A 20,099-nucleotide genomic window follows, 5' to 3' on the forward strand; every position below is an offset into this window, starting at 1 on the left:
ACAGGTCACTGGAAACAGGAGACTTACCAGAAAGTTGGAAGACAGCTAATGTAGTCCCAATATACAAGAAGGGTGACAGGCAAGAGGCACTGAACTACAGGCCAGTTTCCTTAACTTGTATACCATGCAAGGTGATGGAGAAGATCGTGAGGAAAAGGCTCGTAGAGCATCTGGAGGGAAATAACTTTGTAACTCACCACCAACATGGGTTCAGGGATGGTAAATCGTGCCTCACAGGTTTAATAGAATTTTATGACCAGGCAACGAAAATTAGGCAGGAAAGAGAAGGGTGGGCCGACTGCATTTTCCTGGACTGTCAAAAAGCCTTTGACACAGTACCCTATAAAAGGCTGTTAAAAAAGTTGGAGCAACAGGCAGGAGTAAAAGGGAAGGTGCTCCAGTGGATAAAGGAGTACTTAAGCAACAGGAAACAGCGAGTAACGGTGAGGGGGGGAGACATCAGAGTGGCGAGATGTCACCAGCGGAGACCCATAGGGCTCAGTACTTGGACTCATCCTGTTTCTAATATATGTAAACGATCTTCCGGAGGGTATAGACTCATTCCTCTCAATGTTTGCTGATGATGCAAAAATTATGAGAAGAATCAAGACGGATGAAGATAGACAGAGACTACAGGATGACCTGGATAAACTGGAGGAATGGTCTAGAAAATGACTGCTAAAGTTCAACTCAGGAAAGTGTAAGGTAATGAAATTAGGCGAAGGGAGCAGGAGGCTGAACACAAGGTATCATCTGGGAGCTGAAATTCTGCAAGAGTCAAATAGAGAGAAAGATTTGGGGTTGATATCACACCGGAACCTGTCCCCAGAGGCCCACATCAAAAGAATATCATCAGCGGCATATGCTAGACTGGCCAACATAAGAACTGCCTTTAGAAACTTGTGTAAGGAATCTTTCATAACCCTGTATACCACTTATGTAAGACCAATCCTGGAGTATGCAGCTCCAGCCTGGAGTCCATACCTAGTTAAACACAAGACAAAGTTAGAGAAGATTCAGCGGTATGCCACCAGGCTCGTCCCGGAACTGAGAGGATTGAGCTACGAGGAAAGGCTAAAGGAGCTGAACCTCACATCCCTGGAAAACAGAAGAGTAAGGGGAGACATGATAACCACCTACAAAATTCTCAGGGGAATTGACAGGGTGGACAAAGACAAACTCTTCAGCACGGGTGGGACACGAACAAGGGGACACAGGTGGAAACTTAGTACCCAGATGAGCCACAGAGACGTTAGAAAGAATTTTTTCAGTGTCAGAGTAGTTAATAAATGGAATGCACTAGGAAGTGATGTGGTGGAGGCTGACTCCATACACAGTTTCAAATGTAGATATGATAGAGCCCAGTAGGCTCAGGAATCTGTACACCAGTTGATTGACAGTTGAGAGGCGGGACCAAAGAGCCAAAGCTCAACCCCCGCAAGCACAATTAGGTAAGTACACACAATCTACCAGTTGATTGACGGCTGAGAGGCGGGACCAAAGAGCCAGAGCTCAACGCCTGCAAGCACAACTAGGTGAGTACAACTAGGTGAGTACACACGCACACATCACACACACTGATGTTTGAGTATCTGGTCGAAGAAGGGCTAATGTGCTCAAGGAAGGGCCCAGAAAAAAAGGCTGGCATTCCGAAAGGGAAAATATGAGGAGATAGGAAAATTCCTAACAGATATAACAAGGGAAACAGAGCTCGGGGGAGAGGGGTGGGGGGGGGGAGGAAGACGGCCCAATGCATGATGGACTACATCACGCAGAAGTGTAAGGAGGCAGCAGACAAGTTCGTCGCAGTCCAAAAGGAAAAAAATGAAATGCAGATGAGAAACCCCCTGGGTTTAATCAAAGCTATAAGCTTGCACAGCAAATAAGTAAAAGGGCGTGAAGAAACTACAGAAATAACAGGACACTAGTGAGCAGAGAAAGTTACCAGAGTGCAGGAATGAATACGTCAGGGTGAGAAAAGAGGCAGAAAGACAAATATGAGTATGACATAGCAAATAAGGCACAATCAACCTAAATTACTGCATAGCCACATCAGTGAAGGAACAGGTAATGAAACTGAGGATAGGGGCAGACGAATTCACTACAAACGACAAGGAGTTATGCAAGGAACTCGATAAGAAATTTCAGGAGGTCTTCACTGTAGAGCAAGGGGAAGTCCTAGAGATGGAGAGTGAAGATCTAACCAAACACCACTAGATTGAGTTTGTAATTATCAGTGGGGAGGTGAGGAAGCATCTGCTAGAGTTGAAAGTGACAAAGGCTACAGGCCCGCATGGAATCTCACCATGGATACTGAAGGAAGGAGCAGAAGCACTGTGCCTGCTACTCTCCATGGTGTATAACAAGTCACTGGTGACAGGTAAACTGCCAAAAACTTGGAAGGCGGCTAATGTAGTCCACATATTCAAGAAGGGTGATAGACAGGAGGCACTGAACTTCAGGCCAGTGTCACTAACTTGCATACCATGCAAAGTGATGGAGAGGATTGTGCGTAAAAAACTAGTGGAACGTCTGGAGCGGAAGAACTTTGTACCAAAACATCAACATGGGTTCAGGGATGGCAGGTCCTGCCTCACAGGATTGATTGAATTCTATGACCAGGCAACAAAATTCAGGCAAGAAAGAGAGGGCTGGACAGACTGCATATATCTGGATTGCCAGAAAGACTTTGACACAGTACCACATAAAAAACTGGTGCACAAACTGGAGATGCAGGCAGGAGTGAAAGGGAAGGTACTCCACTGGATAAGGGAGTACCTAAGCAACAGAAGACAGCGAGTCACTGTGAGGGGTGAGGTCTCGGAGTGGCGAGACGTCACCAGTGGAGCCCCTCAGGGCTCAGTTCTTGGCCCTATACTGTTCCTGATATATGTAAATGATCTCCCAGAGAGTATAGAATTGTTCCTCTCAATGTTTGTGGACGATGCAAAAATTATGAGCAATATTTCTTACGTTTTTCTTCACTGTCGAGGGTAATTGAAATATTAACTCTCCAAAGTTATTTTCTCATTTTTTATTTATGGTCTGATGCCTAAAAGCGTTTTGCAAGGGCTTCTTACATTTTCAAAGACAGGTTTACACATATCATTTTATGCTTATATTCGTTTTGGGTGAGGTGATAAGACAAATGTTTTTGGATGAGGTGACAGAACACGAATCAATGGGTATAAATTGGATATGAAAACATAAGAATGAAAATAACTATAGAAGACCTATTGGCTCATATTTTCTCTTGCTGATTCTATGTGGGTTCGGGGTCATGAAGTGGGTAGAATATAGTTATGCATTAATTGGCTGTTGATTGCTGGTGTTGACTTCTTAATGTGTAGTGCCTCGCTGATGTTGAGTCTCCTGCTATCACTGTATCCCGATGATTTCTGTGTTGCTTGTTAAGATTTCTCTGGTGTTGGTCTGGTTGTGAGAGGAGATTATATGTTCCTTGAAAAAAAATTGAGAAAATGAACTTTGTAGAGTTAATATTTCAATTACCCCCGACAGTAAAGAAAAACGTAAGAAATATTGAGAAGATTCGTGTTAGAATCATTAATCTTACCCTTTTGGTCATATTCAACAACGTATATATATATATATATATATATATATATATATATATATATATATATATATATATATATATATATATATATATATATAGATAATGAACAAAGTTTGCCCGGAGACCGTATGTAACAGTCAAGTATACGGCATGAGCACAGCTTCTGGCTACGACTCGCGCTAGTTCACTTTATGAAAAAACTTTGTGCCATTACCGCTGTTGTGGTGGTGGTGGTGGTGGCAGTGGTTGGTGGTGATAGTGGTGGTGGTGGTGGTGGTGGTGGTGGCAGTGGTTAGTGGTGATAGTGGTGGTGGTGATAGTGGTGGTGGTGGTGGTGGCAGTGGTTAGTGGTTATAGTGGTGGTGGTGGTGGTGGTGGTGATAGTGGTGGTGGTGGCAGTGGTTAGTGGTGATAGTGGTAGTGGTGGTGGTGGTGGTGGTGGCAGTGGTTAGTGGTGATAGTGGTGGTGGTGATAGTGGTGGTGGTGGTGGTGGTGGTGGTGGCAGTGGTTGGTGGTGATAGTGGTGGTGGTGATAGTGGTGGTGGTGATAGTGGTGGTGGTGATAGTGGTGGTGGTGGGGTCTCTCGCCGGACCTGCGCCTGGCAGTCTTCCCTCACGCCAAAGTCCTCCTCCTCTTACCTTCTTTAACACATACGTTTCATCTTTGCTCAAGTTCTTTTCAGTCCACATTGGCTGGAGATTTAATTCACCACACAGTACAACTCTGGCTCAACTTTTCCAGAGTGGGAGATAGGAGGGGAGGAGGCTGGTGGGAGATGGGAGGGGAGAAGGCTGGTGGGAGATGGGAGGGGAGGGGGGGCTGGTGGGAGATGGGAGGGGAGGAGGCTGGTGGGAGATGGGAGGGGAGGAGGCTGGTGGGAGATGGGAGGGGAGGAGGCTGGTGGGAGATGGGAGGGAGGAGGCTGGTGGGAGATGGGAGGGGGGGGCTGGTGGGAGATGGGAGGGGAGAAGGCTGGTGGGAGATGGGAGGGGAGGGGGGGCTGGTGGGAGATGGGAGGGGAGGAGGCTGGTGGGAGATGGGAGGGGAGGAGGCTGGTGGGAGATGGGAGGGGAGGAGGCTGGTGGGAGATGGGAGGGGAGGAGGCTGGTGGGAGATGGGAGGGGAGGAGGCTGGTGGGAGATGGGAGGGAGGAGGCTGGTGGGAGATGGGAGGGGGGGGCTGGTGGGAGATGGGAGGGGAGAAGGCTGGTGGGAGATGGGAGGGGAGGGGGGGCTGGTGGGAGATGGGAGGGGGGGGGGCTGGTGGGAGATGGGAGGGGAGGAGGCTGGTGGGAGATGGGAGAGGAGGAGGCTGGTGGGAGATGGGAGGGGGAGGAGGCTGGTGGGAGTTGGGAGGGGAGGAGGCTGGTGGGAGATGGGAGAGGAGGAGGCTGGTGGGAGATGGGAGGGGAGGGGGAGCTGGTGGGAGATGGGAGGGGAGGGGGGGCTGGTGGGAGATGGGAGGGGAGGAGGCTGGTGGGAGATGGGAGGGAGGAGGCTGGTGGGAGATGGGAGGGAGGAGGCTGGTGGGAGATGGGAGGGGAGGAGGCTGGTGGGAGTTGGGAGGGGAGGAGGCTGGTGGGAGATGGGAGGGGAGGGGGGGCTGGTGGGAGATGGGAGGGGGGAGGAGGCTGGTGGGAGATGGGAGGGGAGAAGGCTGGTGGGAGATGGGAGGGGGGGGCTGGTGGGAGATGGGAGGGGAGGAGGCTGGTGGGAGATGGGAGGGGAGGAGGCTGGTGGGAGATGGGAGGGAGGAGGCTGGTGGGAGATGGGAGGGGGGGGGGCTGGTGGGAGATGGGAGGGGAGAAGGCTGGTGGGAGATGGGAGGGGGGGGGGCTGGTGGGAGATGGGAGGGAGGAGGCTGGTGGGAGATGGGAGGGGGGGGGGGCTGGTGGGAGATGGGAGGGAGGAGGCTGGTGGGAGATGGGAGGGGGGGGGCTGGTGGGAGATGGGAGGGGAGAAGGCTGGTGGGAGATGGGAGGGGAGGAGGCTGGTGGGAGATGGGAGAGGAGGAGGCTGGTGGGAGATGGGAGGGGAGGAGGCTGGTGGGAGATGGGAGGGGGGGGCTGGTGGGAGATGGGAGGGGAGAAGGCTGGTGGGAGATGGGAGGGAGGAGGCTGGTGGGAGATGGGAGGGGAGGAGGCTGGTGGGAGATGGGAGAGGAGGAGGCTGGTGGGAGATGGGAGGGGAGGAGGCTGGTGGGAGATGGGAGAGGAGGAGGCTGGTGGGAGATGGGAGGGAGGAGGCTGGTGGGAGATGGGAGGGGGGGGGCTGGTGGGAGATGGGAGGGGAGAAGGCTGGTGGGAGATGGGAGGGGAGAGTGCTGGTGGGAGATGGGAGGGGAGGAGGCTGGTAGGAGATGGGAGGGGAGGAGGCTGGTAGGAGATGGGAGGGGAGGAGGCTGGTGGGAGATGGGAGGGAGGAGGCTGGTGGGAGATGGGAGGGGAGAGTGCTGGTGGGAGATGGGAGGGGAGGAGGCTGGTAGGAGATGGGAGGGGAGGAGGCTGGTGGGAGATGGGAGGGGAGGAGGCTGGTAGGAGATGGGAGGGGAGGAGGCTGGTGGGAGATGGGAGGGAGGAGGCTGGTGGGAGATGGGAGGGGAGGAGGCTGGTAGGAGATGGGAGGGGAGGAGGCTGGTGGGAGATGGGAGGGGAGGAGGCTGGTAGGAGATGGGAGGGGAGGAGGCTGGTAGGAGATGGGAGGGGAGGAGGCTGGTGGGAGATGGGAGGGAGGAGGCTGGTGGGAGATGGGAGGGGGGGGGGGCTGGTGGGAGATGGGAGGGGAGGAGGCTGGTGGGAGTTGGGAGGGGAGGAGGCTGGTGGGAGATGGGAGGGGAGGAGGCTGGTGGGAGATGGGAGGGAGGAGGCTGGTGGGAGATGGGAGGGGGGGGGCTGGTGGGAGATGGGAGGGGAGAAGGCTGGTGGGAGATGGGAGGGGAGAGTGCTGGTGGGAGATGGGAGGGGAGGAGGCTGGTGGGAGATGGGAGGGGAGAGTGCTGGTGGGAGATGGGAGGGAGGAGGCTGGTGGGAGATGGGAGGGGGGGGGGCTGGTGGGAGATGGGAGGGGAGAAGGCTGGTGGGAGATGGGAGGGAGAAGGCTGGTGGGAGATGGGAGGGGGGGGGCTGGTGGGAGATGGGAGGGGAGAAGGCTGGTGGGAGATGGGAGGGGAGAAGGCTGGTGGGAGATGGGAGGGGAGAAGGCTGGTGGGAGATGGGAGGGGAGAAGGCTGGTGGGAGATGGGAGGGGAGAAGGCTGGTGGGAGATGGGAGGGGAGAAGGCTGGTGGGAGATGGGAGGGAGGAGGCTGGTGGGAGATGGGAGGGGAGGAGGCTGGTGGGAGATGGGAGGGAGGGGGCTGGTGGGAGATGGGAGGGGGGGGGCTGGTGGGAGATGGGAGGGGAGAAGGCTGGTGGGAGATGGGAGGGGAGGAGGCTGGTGGGAGATGGGAGGGAGGAGGCTGGTGGGAGATGGGAGGGAGGAGGCTGGTGGGAGATGGGAGGGGGGGGCTGGTGGGAGATGGGAGGGGAGAAGGCTGGTGGGAGATGGGAGGGAGAAGGCTGGTGGGAGATGGGAGGGGGGGGCTGGTGGGAGATGGGAGGGGAGAAGGCTGGTGGGAGATGGGAGGGGAGAAGGCTGGTGGGAGATGGGAGGGGAGAAGGCTGGTGGGAGATGGGAGGGAGGAGGCTGGTGGGAGATGGGAGGGGAGGGGGGGCTGGTGGGAGATGGGAGGGGAGAGTGCTGGTGGGAGATGGGAGGGGAGAGTGCTGGTGGGAGATGGGAGGGGAGAAGGCTGGTGGGAGATGGGAGGGGAGAGTGCTGGTGGGAGATGGGAGGGGAGAAGGCTGGTGGGAGATGGGAGGGGAGGAGGCTGGTGGGAGATGGGAGGGAGGGGGCTGGTGGGAGATGGGAGGGGAGAAGGCTGGTGGGAGATGGGAGGGGGGGGCTGGTGGGAGATGGGAGGGGAGAGTGCTGGTGGGAGATGGGAGGGGAGAGTGCTGGTGGGAGATGGGAGGGGAGAGTGCTGGTGGGAGAGAGCAATATCTGATCAGAGGTCCACAGCTGTTCAACACCCTCCCAGCAAGCATTAAAAAATATTGCCGGAACAATGGCGGAGGTATTCAAGAGGCACTTACATAAGTTCTTGCAAGAAGTGCCGGACCAACCGGGCTGTAGTGGATATGTGAGCTTGCGGGCCGCTCTAAACAACATCCTGTTGGACCAAGTTATCACCAGTCGAGCCTGGCCTCAGGCCGGGCTCGGGGAGTAGAAGAACTCCCAGAACCCTCTCCAGGTATGCATCACGTATGCTCTAGATATCATGCATTCGGAGATCAATATGGGAAGGAATCCACAGGAGACAGACTCTGACTCCATCATTGATTATTTCACTATATCTATGTCTAGCTTCAGAGATAAGCACGTCACAGTTATGCCTTGGGGAGCTGTGGGCAGTCAAGGATGACAAGGAGTCACTTACAATTAGCCTGTCAACTTTGGACTCATATACGCGCTCGAGTGCCACGATCATGGCAACCAATTCTGTTTGAAGAGTGGACAGTAAATAATGATGGATCTATTATAACCCTTATTAGGGAGCCGGTCGGCCGAGCGGACATCACGCTGGACTTGTGATCCTGTGGTCCCGGGGTCGATCCCGGGCGCCGGCGAGAAACAATGGGCAGAGTTTCTTTCACCCTATGCCCCTGTTACCTAGCAGTAAAAATAGGTACCTGGGTGTTAGTCAGCTGTCACGGGCTGCTTCCTGGGGGTGGAGGCCTGGTCGAGGACCGGGCCTCGGGGACACTAAAGCCCCGAAATCATCTCAAGATAACCTCAAGATCTCAAGATAACCCTCCCTACCCAGAATTCGAACTCGGTCGGTATCTCAACCAACAGCCTGGTTGACCAGTCCAGCAACTAGGAGGCTTGGTCGAGGACCGGGCCGCGGGGTCGCTAAGCCTCGAAAACACCTCAAGGTCAGGTAGCTTGTGTTAGTGATGTCCTTCACCTTGTGCCACCTATGACTCCACCTGTAGACTGGTGTATATTAACAGGTCCAAGTTCGAGGAGGAGCTAGTGTAATTCGTCTGTTTAGACAGAGGATTTGGCACGTTTTGGTCCAGTGTAGAGAGCATTGGTGGTAGCCGAGCCTACGTTGGTGCTGGGGAATGGTGTTCCAGCCACGTGTGGACACCCTCTGAAACCCTAACACGGAGCATTGTCATTAATGTGTTGTGTGGCTGTTGGTGATACTCGTGGATAATACGTCCACGAGTACGTCCACCCCGCTACCACACAGCACAACTGTGTGGTAGTGGGGTGGACTCTGTACTTGGGCAGTCTCTAGTGGGTGGTGGCGGCGCCCTTAGTCTCCAGTGGGTGGCAGGCCACGCTCCCCCCCCCCCACAGTCATAACATAACTGACTATATCAGCCACACCTGGCCTCTCCTCCTCACACCTGACTCAGTTCCTCTTGACCCATCCCGACCCGCTTAATCTGTCGCCCGTCCTGACCTGTTTTCTGATATTTCTATGCCTTGCTCAGCCTCCTCCCAGAGCTGTGTGTAATCCTGGCGAGTCCTGTTTATGCTTCATTTGTGGGTATTCACGGCTGACTGATGCCATCTTCAGCTGCCTGTCTTCCCACGGCTCCCTGCTGGACCTCTTTGTCTTCCCCTCCCCCCTTCTCCTTTCTTCTATTCTCCTTTCTCTCTCTCTCTCTCTCTACTTCATTCCCACCCTCCCTCGTCGCCTTCCAGGTGTTGCAGACAGTCACTGCACTTGACAAGCGTCGCATCTGAAGCAGTTTTGTGTAAGGTCGAGCGGTAAGGTCGAGCGTCAGTCAAAGCTCCCGGATTCCCAGGCTGTGGACGACAGCGTCAACAGGTTAGGAGCACAGGTTAGGTGTTGCCGGCTCGCCGTTGGTGTTGATCACCTGTAACTCTGGGGTCACCCAGGGGTCCCCCAGGGGTCACCCAGGGGTCACCCAGGGGTCCCCCAGGGGTCCCACAGGGGTCCCCCAGGGGTCCCCCAGGGGTCACTCACGGGGGTCAACACTAGCTGTGCTATAGGAAGCACAGGAAGACGCATATCGTCCTCATAAACAAAGGCCGAATGCTCATTAAGCCCCCAAAAAACTTCTATTTGTGAATGGAAAAACAGTTTACACACAATTCACAACTGAATATTTTCGGTTCATTTCTGGAACAGTATTTAGCTCACGACCCCTGCTCCTGTAGCACCTGTGAATGCTTCACCCACGACCTGCAGGTGAGGACACTTGTCAACGGAACCGAACACTTCAACGTCGTTTCCACTACGGGCTCACCATAGCCCGTGCTACTTGGAACTTTTTGTTCCAAGTAGCGAATCTTAAACAACGACAACAACCGATTGTTCTCAAATTATATTTGAGAACAATCCGATTTTAATAAATATTTCAGTTAGTTATTGCGTCTCTGGGATCGGTGGCCGCTTGGACGAGCCTAGCCTGAGACTGGGTTGGGATCGGTGGCTGCTTGGACGAGCCTAGCCTGAGGCTGTGTTGGGGCCGGTGGCCGCTTGGACGAGCCTAGCCTGAGCCTGGGTTGGGGTCGGTAGCCGCTTGGACGAACCTAGCCTGAGACTGTGTTTGGGTCGGTGGCCGCTTGGACGAGCCTAGCCTGAGACTGTGTTTGGGTTGGTGGCCGTTTGGACGAGCCTAGCCTGAGACTGTGTTTGGGTCGGTGGCCGCTTGGACGAGTCTAGTCTGAGCCTAGGTTGGGGTCGGGGTATCTTGAGGTTATCTTGAAATGATTTCGGGGCTTAGCGTCCCCGCGGCCCGGTCCTCGACCAGGCCTCCTTTATGTTACACATCCCCAGGAAGCAGCCCGTAGCAGCTATCTAACTCCCAGGTACCTAGTTACTGCCAGGTGAATAAGGAGCATCAGGGGTGAAAGAAACTCTGCCCATTTGTTTAGGGTTACTAAATAAGTGCTGTAATCATCCTCATGATGGGAGTTTTGTGACTTGGGTTGGCTTAGTAATAGAAACCCATTAGAATAAATATTACATATATTTTTTCCATGATTCTGAGCATTTTCTTACAAAAATCAATGTGATATTTTTGTAACTTAAGGGGTTATATTTGATATAGAATTTGTTATTTGTTTTCAAAGATGTACAGTCGTGAACCCTCAACGTGCAACCTTACTAAGAAAAAAATTATTTATTTTTTATTTATTATAAATTATTTGTTTTTATTATCAAATAAAGATCTGTAGGTATTCAAAAGTATTTTTTTTTTGGGGGGGGGGGGGGGGGAAATAATCACATATCTACCCTTATTTTGGATTGGGCACAGTTAACATTTAGCCTCAGATTGAGAGGATATTTTGAACAAAACAGAACCAAAATAGATAATTTTAAATTTTTCATATGAAATATAGCCAGAAGTAAGGAATCTCTTATGTGCAAATAAAGAGAATACCCAAATAATAACATTCAGTGAAGAGCTGTATCTTCACTGTATGTCTTATAGCATACTGTTCAGTACTTCATAATTCAGAGGAACCTCGGGTTACGAGCGGCTCCATCTTCGAACATTTCAGGTGACGAGTGAGCCACTCACAGAAAATTTGTCTCGATTGACGAGCTTCCGCTCGGTTAACGAGAAAACCACGTGGTTCTCGCAAGTTCTCGGACGCCTCCCACGGTGAATATCAGTGAAATTTTGTTTAAAAGATGCTAATGATGCGGGGATGTAAAGGGGTGACTGCTGCAATGTTGCAAAGCATTTTTTGTTTAATTAAAGAAAATGGGAAAATTTGAAAATAGAAAAAATGTCAAAAGGTTTGTTTAGTTTATATCAGGTAGGCTGCCGAGGAGTCACAATAACGTGGCTGAAATATGTTGACCAGACCACACACTAGAAAGTGAAGGGACGACGACGTTTCGGTCCATCCTGGACCATTCACAATCGACTTGAGAATGGTCCAGGACGGACCGAAACGTCGTCGTCCCTTCACTTTCTAATGTGGGGTCTGGTTAACATATCAGGTAGGCTGTTTCATTTTCTATAAAAAAAAAAAGAGAAAAGGGGTTCTACCCCTTTTAGTAGGTAGTTTAGGGGTAGTAAATGAGGTATGAGGTAGCACCCATTCTTATAATTAATTGGATCTTGGTGTAACAATGGAGTAGAGACACTGTGGCAGCACAGGACGGGCCGTTACGAAGATGTGTTTGGGGACATTTAAGTCCACAACGGGCTCACCATAGCCCGTGCTACTTGGAACTTTTTGTTACAAGTAGCGAATCTTAAACAGCAACAAACAAGGTGACATTTTTTTTTCGCGATGAGGACGGCCTTAGAGGCCGTGAGGTCAAAGGTCATCACTATCTCTGATGACTCTTACTGATGAGTCTTTACGGAGCTGGTTAGTAGTGTGTAATTGGTCCGGGGAGTGTACACACACACACACACACACACACACACACACACACACACACACACACACACACACACACACACACACACACACACACACACACACCAGTACTCACCTATTTGTGCTTGCGGGGGGGTTGAGCTTTGGCTCTTTGGTCCCGCCTCTCAACTGTCAATCAACTGGTGAACAGATTCCTGTACACTAGTTGTACACATGATAGTACACTAGTGTGTGTGTGTGTGTGTGTGTGTGTGTGTGTGTGTGTGTGTGTGTGTGTGTGTGTGTGTACTCTTGGTGTAGGGCTCCGGCTCTGGGTGCCCCTGCCTCAGGGCTCCTGCCTCACGTCTTCTTCACTGTAAGCTCTCCTCACCAGACCTGTAGTCACCATCCATCACCATATTGTTCACCCCGTGTAGTCACCATACATAATTATATTGTTCATTGTAATCACCATATATATTGTTCACCATATTGTCACCATTCATCACTATATTGTTCACTATAGTAGTCACCATACATAATTATATTGTTCATTGTAATCACCATCCATCACCATATATATTGTTCACCATAATGTCACCATCCATCACTATATATTATTTACAATTATACTGTATTGTTCCACCATCAAAATATATATATATTATATGTATGCTACCAACCACATCCCCCCTACTTCCACCACCACCACCCCCCTCACAACCACCACCCCCCTCACAACCTCCCTCACCACCACCACCACCCTCACCACCCCCCTCACCACCCCCCTCACCACCACCCCCTCACTACAATTACCACCACCACCACCCCCTCACCACCACCACCCCCTCACCACCACCACCCCCTCACCACCACCCCCTCACCATTACCACCACTACCCCCCTCACCACCACCACCACCTCCCTCACCACCCTCACCACCACCACCCTCACCACCACCACCACCACCACCACCACCCTCACCACCCTCACCACCACCACCCTCACCACCCTCATCACCCTCATCACCACCACCCCCTCGCCACCATTACCACCACCCCCTCACCACCACCACCACCCCCCTCACCACCACCACCACCCCCCTCACCACCACCACCACCCCCCCACTCACCACCACCACCATCCCCTTACCACCACCACCCCCTCACCACCACCACCACCCCCTCACCATCACCACCACCCCCTGACCATCACCACCACTACCACCCCCTCACCACCACCACCACCACCCTCACCACCACCACCCCCCTCACCACCACCATCCCGACCTCACCATCACCACAACCACCACCTCCCTCACCACCACCACCTCCCTCACTACCACCACGCCCCCTCTCACCACCACCACCCCCTCACCACCACCACCACCCCCTCACCACCACCACCACCCCCCTCACCACCACCACCCCCTCACCACCAACCCCCCCTCACCACCACCCCCCTCCTCACCACCACCACCCCCTCACCACCACCCCCCCTCACCACCACCACCCCCTCACCACCACCACCACCACCCCCTCACCACCACCCCCCCCCTCACCACCACCACCCCCTCACCATCACCACCACCACCCCCTCACCATCACCACCACCACCACCCCCTCACCACCACCACCCCTCACCACCACCACCCCCTCACCACCACCACCCCCTTACCACCACCACCACCACCCCACTCACCACCACCACCACCACCCTCACCACCACCACCACCCCCCTCACCACCACCACCACCACAACCACCACCACCCCCCCTCACCACCACCCCCCTCACCACCACAACCACCACCACCACCACCACCCCCCTCACCACCACAACCACCACCACCACCACCACCCCCCTCACCACCACAACCACCACCACCACCACCACCCCCCTCACCACCACAACCACCCCTCACCACCACCACCACCACCACTGACCGTCGTCTCCCCCCCACAACAGGCGGCTGGAACAGAATCAGATCACAGAGGTGCCCAGTCGAGCCTTCGCGCCCTTCAGGAAGCTGAGACGCGTGTGAGTATCCCTGCACCTCTGTTATCTTATAGGAGCGTTGGTGGCACCTCTGTTATCTTACAGGAGCATTGGTGGCACCTCTGTTATCTTACAAGAGCGTTGGTGGCACCTCTGTTATCTGACAAGACCATTGGTGGTGCTGTCTTACACTCTCTCTGTCTCTCTCTCTCTCTCTCTATCTGTCTGTCTGTCTCTCTCTGTCTCTCTCTCTCTCTCTCTCTCTCTCTCTCTCTCTCTCTCTCTCTCTCTCTCTCTCTCTCTCTCTCTCTCTCTCTCTCTCTCTCTCTCTCTCTCTATCTGTCTGTCTGTCTCTCTCTCTCTATCTGTCTGTCTCTCTCTCTCTGTCTCTCTGTCTGTCTCTCTCTCTCTCTCTCTCTCTCTCTCTCTCTCTCTCTCTCTCTCTCTCTCTCTCTCTCTCTCTCTCTCTCTCTCTCTCTCTCTCTCTCTCGTGTGGTCGTTGTGTAGTCCTCGAGGCCGACGTTTGAGTGTATCAACTTGGCTTTGTCTCCTTTGTTCAAGAGTTCCTATTGCTGTCTTCCTCGTCCCAGACTGTTGTGCGTGTACTCACCTATTTGTGTCTGCAGGATCGACAGTTTACAGTCCCGCTCCTGTGTCAGGTAAGTCCATCACGGGCTCACCATATCCCGTGCTACTTGGAACTTTTAGTTCCCAGTAGCTGAATCTTAAACAACAACATGCAGGATCGAGCACTGACTCTTGGAACCCACCTTTCAAGCCATCGGTTGTTTACAGTAATGACTCTTCATACCCCATCCCTCGTAACGCTGAGACGAGCCTCGTCGCAAACTTCTAAACCTTTTCCAGTTTCCTTATGTGTTTCTTCAGGTGGGGACTCCATGATGGCGCGGCATACTCTAAGACTGGTCTTACGCAGGTAGTGTAAAGCGCCCTAAAAGCCATCTTACTTAGGTTTCTGAATGATGTTCTAAGTTTTGCCAGTGTAGAGTACGCTACTGTCGATATCCTTTTTATTTGTGCCTCAGGCACATCTTTATTCTCTTGAGCGCAGGCGGGAGAGATACATAATAATTTACACATGGAAAATAATAGAAGGGCTGGTCAGAACCTGCATACATAAATAACACCACATGAGACCAAGAGGCATGGCAGGATATGCAGAACTCTATCAACATCAGAGGCCCGAGACTGTTCAACACGCTTCCACTACACATAAGGGACATAACCCTTCACAGTGTTTCTGCTTGATGAGGTTCTGGGAGTTCTTCTGCTCCCCCAAGCCCGGCCCGAGGCCAGGCTTGACTTTGGGTCATGTAGAAGTGCTACGTGCCTAAATGCTATTCAGGGTCATGCCCGGTGGGCAGGGGGCAGACATGCCCAGTACCCCTGCCTTGGTAACGAGGCGTGGACACCAATGGGCTGGACGGAGCTCGTTAAACAATGCCTACCCTCGTGCATTGTTATCAGCGCCATCTGGGGGCAACAACGAGCACTTAATCCTCATATCTCAAACTAAAATAACTTCGTAAGACGTAACTTAAGTTGTAGCAAATATCTCAAGTTTGTGTGTGTTTATGTTAGCGTCTGAAGAACGCTCACTAAATTGAAGCAACTTAAAGTTGGATGTTTGGGTCTGACGAGGATAGAAGGATTCAGAGTGAAGGGTGGTTGTGGTGGTGGTGGGGGTTGTGGTGGTGGGGGTGGTGGGGGGTGGTGGTGGTGGGGGTTGTGGTGGTGGGGGTGGTGGGGGGTGGTGGTGGTGGTGGGGGTTGTGGTGGTTGTGGTGGCTGAGGTGTGGGTTGTGGTGGTGATGGTTGTGGTGGGGGTTGTGGTGAGAGTTGTAATGGTTGTGGTGGTGAGGGGGGAGGGGGGAGGGAGGGAGGGAGAGAGAGAGAGAGAGAGAGAGAGAGAGAGAGAGAGAGAGAGAGAGAGAGAGAGAGAGAGAGAGAGAGAGAAGTAAAGCAAAATGCAGATGTTGTATACACAGGCTTTGCAAAGGCATTCAACAAATGTGACCATGGAGTGATAGCACACAAAATGAGGTTAATGGGAAAAACTGGTAAAGTAGGACGCTGGATACTCAATTTCCTGTCGAACAGAACACAAAGAGTAACGGTCAATCAAATAAAATCGAGTCCAAGCGCAGTTAAAAGCTCTGTACCTCAAGGTACAGTCCTTGCACCACTGCTGTTCCTTATTCTCATATCAGATATAGACAAAAATACAAGCCACAGCTTCGTGTCATCCTTTGCAGATGACACAAAAATCAGCATGAAAATTACCTCTGCTGAAGGCATTGAAAAATTACAAGCAGATATCAACAAAATTTCCGATTGGGTAGCAGAAAATAACATGATGTTTAACAGTGATAAATTCCAGGTACTCAGGTACGGCAAAAATGAGGATCTGAAACATAATACAGGGTACAAAACACAATCGAATTTGCCTATAGTAGAAAAACAGCATGTCAAGGATTTGGGAATAATAATGTCTGACGACCTAACGTTTAGGGAGCATAAACAAGCAAATATCGCGTCAGCCATAAAAATTATCGGATGGATTACGAGAACCTTCAAGTCCAGAGATCCCATCACAATGGTTGTACTCTTCAAGTCACTTGTGTTGTCCCGTCTTGAGTACTGCTCAGTACTCACTTCCCCCTTCAGAGCAGGAGAGATTGCTGAAATAGAAGGAATATAGAGAACATATACGGCACGCATAGACGAGATAAAGCACCTAAATTATTGGGATCGCCTCAAAGCCCTCCAAATGTACTCACTAGAAAAAGGAGACGAGAGAGATACCAAATAATATACATCTGGAAGATACTGGAGGGCCAGGACCCAAATCTACACAGTAAAAAACAACATACTGGAGTGAACGATATGGAAGAAAATGCAGAATAGAAGCAGTGAAGAGCAGAGGTGCCATAGGCACAATCAGAGAACACTGTATAAACATCAGAGGAACGCGGTTGTTCAACGTCCTACCAGCGAGCATAAGAAATATTGCCGGAACAACCGTGGACATCTTCAAGAGAAAACTGGACGGTTTTCTAAGAGAAGTTCTGGATCAGCCGGGCTGTGGTGGGTATGTGGGCCTGCGGGCCGCTCCAAGCAACAGCCTGGTGGACCAAACTCTCACAAGTCAAGCCTGGCCTCGGGCCGGGCTTGGGGAGTAGAAGAACTCCCAGAACCCCATCAACCAGGTATCAACCAGGTATCACAGTGCGCTACAGTGCTCCACCGAGTAGATGAACACGGGTGAGAGAATAGGTGTAAAAGGCGCAAGAGTAGTCGTGTGTATATATATATATATATATATATATATATATATATATATATATATGTATATATATATATATATATATATATATATATATATATATATATATATATATATATATATATATATATACATATACATATACATACATGTTATAGTGCCTGAATTAGAGAAGTGGTGACAGGTGTGGCCCCGGACAAAACCATGCAGGACGTTAAGTCCAGCGCACACTTACGACCAGCTGGACAATTGATTCCGTGAGCCCGTTCACTCGTGGACTTACCGCCAGGGGGCCGTAACTCCCCGCCCGCTCACTAATTCACCAGGCGAAATTAGAGCCGCTGGGTGTTAATATTCTCGCCGTAACTCTTGCTCTGCTCTCCATTTTTGCCCGGAATATTGTATATTGTATATCGTATATTATATGTGTGTTGGGGGGGGGGAGGGGGGAATTAACTCACACGAGGTCCTGGCCAGGGGGGGGGCGCCCCTGGCCAGGGAGGGAGAGGGGCGCCCCTGGCCAGGGAGAGAGAGAGAGGGGCGCCCCTGGCCAGGGAGAGAGAGAGAGGGGCGCCCCTGGCCAGGGAGGGAGAGGGGTTCCCCTGGCCAGGGAGAGAGAGAGAGGGGCGCCCCTGGCCAGGGAGGGAGAGGGGCTCCCCTGGCCAGGGAGATGGAGGGGCGCCCCTGGCCAGGGAGAGAGAGAGAGGGGCGCCCCTGGCCAGGGAGGGAGAGGGGCTCCCCTGGCCAGGGAGAGGGAGGGGCGCCCCTGGCCAGGGAGAGGGAGGGGCGCCCCTGGCCATATGCGTCTTGGTCAATACTGGACTGTTTGTACTCTTGCATTTTTGATCGGAGAATATATTAAGTGGTCAACAGCGTCATATCCTCGACACTTGAGACGCAGAGATCAATAATGGTTGGTGTGTAAGACGGAGTGTAACAAACACACACACACACACACACACTCTCTCTCTCTCTCTCTCTCTCTCTCTCTCTCTCTCTCTTCTAACATAATTACAATATTTTAATTACAATTACATAATTTAATTACATAATTACAATTATTATTTTGCTACACTAAAATAATTTGTAATAATGGTGATCATGTCTCACCTAACTCTTCTCTCCTTTAAGGACGTGAAGTTCAGTTCCCGTAGTCTCTCCGCGTAGCTCATACCCCTCAGCCCGGGTATGGCAGACCTTTGAACCGTTTAAAATCTAGTCTTACGCTTGACTAGATACGTACTCCACGCCGGAGCTGCATTTTCTAAGATTGGTCTGACATATGTGGTATACAAGGTTCTGAATGGTTCTTTACACACAAGTTTCCAAATGGTTCCTTACAGACAAGTTTCTAAAGACAGTTGTTATGTTGGCCAACTTAGCCTAACGCCGCTGATGTTATCTTCTTGATATGAGCTTCAGGGGACAGGTCTGGTGGGATATCAACCCTCAGATCTTCCTCTCCTCCTGATTCTTGAAGGCTTTCGACTTCCATATCTTGTATCTTGGCCTTCTACTCCTGTAGGTTGTTGTGTGTGCTAACCTAATGGGTCTCATCTAGTTGAGCTTGCATGGTTGAGCAACTGCTCCCAAGCCCCGCCTTTCGACCATCATTGGTTCAGTGTAGTGACGGTTTTTTCACTCGATTTTTCTAAGCATATTTACGTATAGAGTTGTGTATCAAAATGGCTTCAACATCATCTTCTTCAACTAGTCTGTTTACGACTCTGGGAGTGAACAAGTTCATTCTGGCATCCATGTGACTCGTCCCCTGTTCCTGATTCGCGTTCTTCTGTTTCTTAAGATGAACATTGCTTTACATATCTTGTCAATCTCTCTTAGTATGTCGTATGTCGTTATTATGTCTACCATCTTCCTTCCTTTCTCGGATTTTCGAAGAATTTTTATCTCCTACATGATACCTTGTATCTGGCCTCCTGCTCCCTACACCTATCTTCATTACATTACATTTGTTCGGGTTCAACTCTAACGACCATTTGTTGGACCATTCCTTCAGTTTGTCCAGGTATTCTTGAAGTTTAACTCGAATTTGTTCGGGTTAAGCACAGTGAGGGGTGCTTCTGTCAGTCTTTATAGCTCAGTCCCCTTAGCTCGGGAACCGGCCTTGTTGTATATATTTGGACCTTTTCTAGTTTTGTTGTTTCTTAAGCTTACCTCCTCTGTTAGATCGTGTGTGTGTGTGTGTGTGTGTGTGTGTGTGTGTGTGTGTGTGTGTGTGTGTGTGTGTGTGTGTGTGTGTGCTCACCTAGTTGTACTCACCTAGTTGTGCTTCCGGGGGTTGAGCTCTGGCTCTTTGGTCCCGCCTCTCAACTGTCAATCAACAGGTGTACAGGTTCCTGAGCCAATTGGGCTCTATCATATCTACACTTGAAACTGTGTATGGAGTCAGCCTCCACCACATCACTTCCTAATGCATTCCATTTGTCAACCACTCTGACACTAAAAAAGTTCTTTCTAATATCTCTGTGGCTCATTTGGGCACTCAGTTTCCACCTGTGTCCCCTAGTGCGTGTGCCCCTTGTGTTAAACAGCCTGTCTTTATCAACCCTGTCAATTCCCTTGAGGATCTTGAATGTGGTGATCATGTCCCCCCTAACTCTTCTGTCTTCCAACGAAGTGAGGTTTAATTCCCGTAGTCTCTCCTCGTAGCTCATACCTCTCAGCTCGGGTACTAGTCTGGTGGCAAACCTTTGAACCTTTTCCAGTTTAGTCTTATCCTTGACTAGATATGGACTCCATGCTGGTGCCGCATACTCCAGGATTGGTCTGACATATGTGGTATATAATGTTCTGA

The 20,099-nt window shown here is 51.5% G+C and overlaps 1 protein-coding gene across 3 annotated transcripts in view; it reads left to right on the forward strand.

Moving 5' to 3' along the window:
* The window catches only part of LOC123769680 (protein slit), a 233,043-nt gene that overhangs the window by 111,288 nt on the left and 101,656 nt on the right, over positions 1-20,099 (forward strand). For 2 of the 3 annotated variants that reach the window (XM_069308672.1, XM_069308673.1), the window contains exon 3: positions 13,949-14,020. The exons of the other annotated variant lie outside the window; for it this stretch is intronic. In XM_069308672.1, the coding sequence (XP_069164773.1) occupies positions 13,949-14,020 (72 nt within the window). The remainder of the gene's footprint in view (positions 1-13,948; positions 14,021-20,099) is intronic. 3 annotated transcript variants of the gene reach the window in all.

The sequence above is a fragment of the Procambarus clarkii genome, chromosome 63 (genome assembly GCF_040958095.1).
Source record: "Procambarus clarkii isolate CNS0578487 chromosome 63, FALCON_Pclarkii_2.0, whole genome shotgun sequence".
Lineage (NCBI taxonomy): Eukaryota > Metazoa > Arthropoda > Malacostraca > Decapoda > Cambaridae > Procambarus > Procambarus clarkii.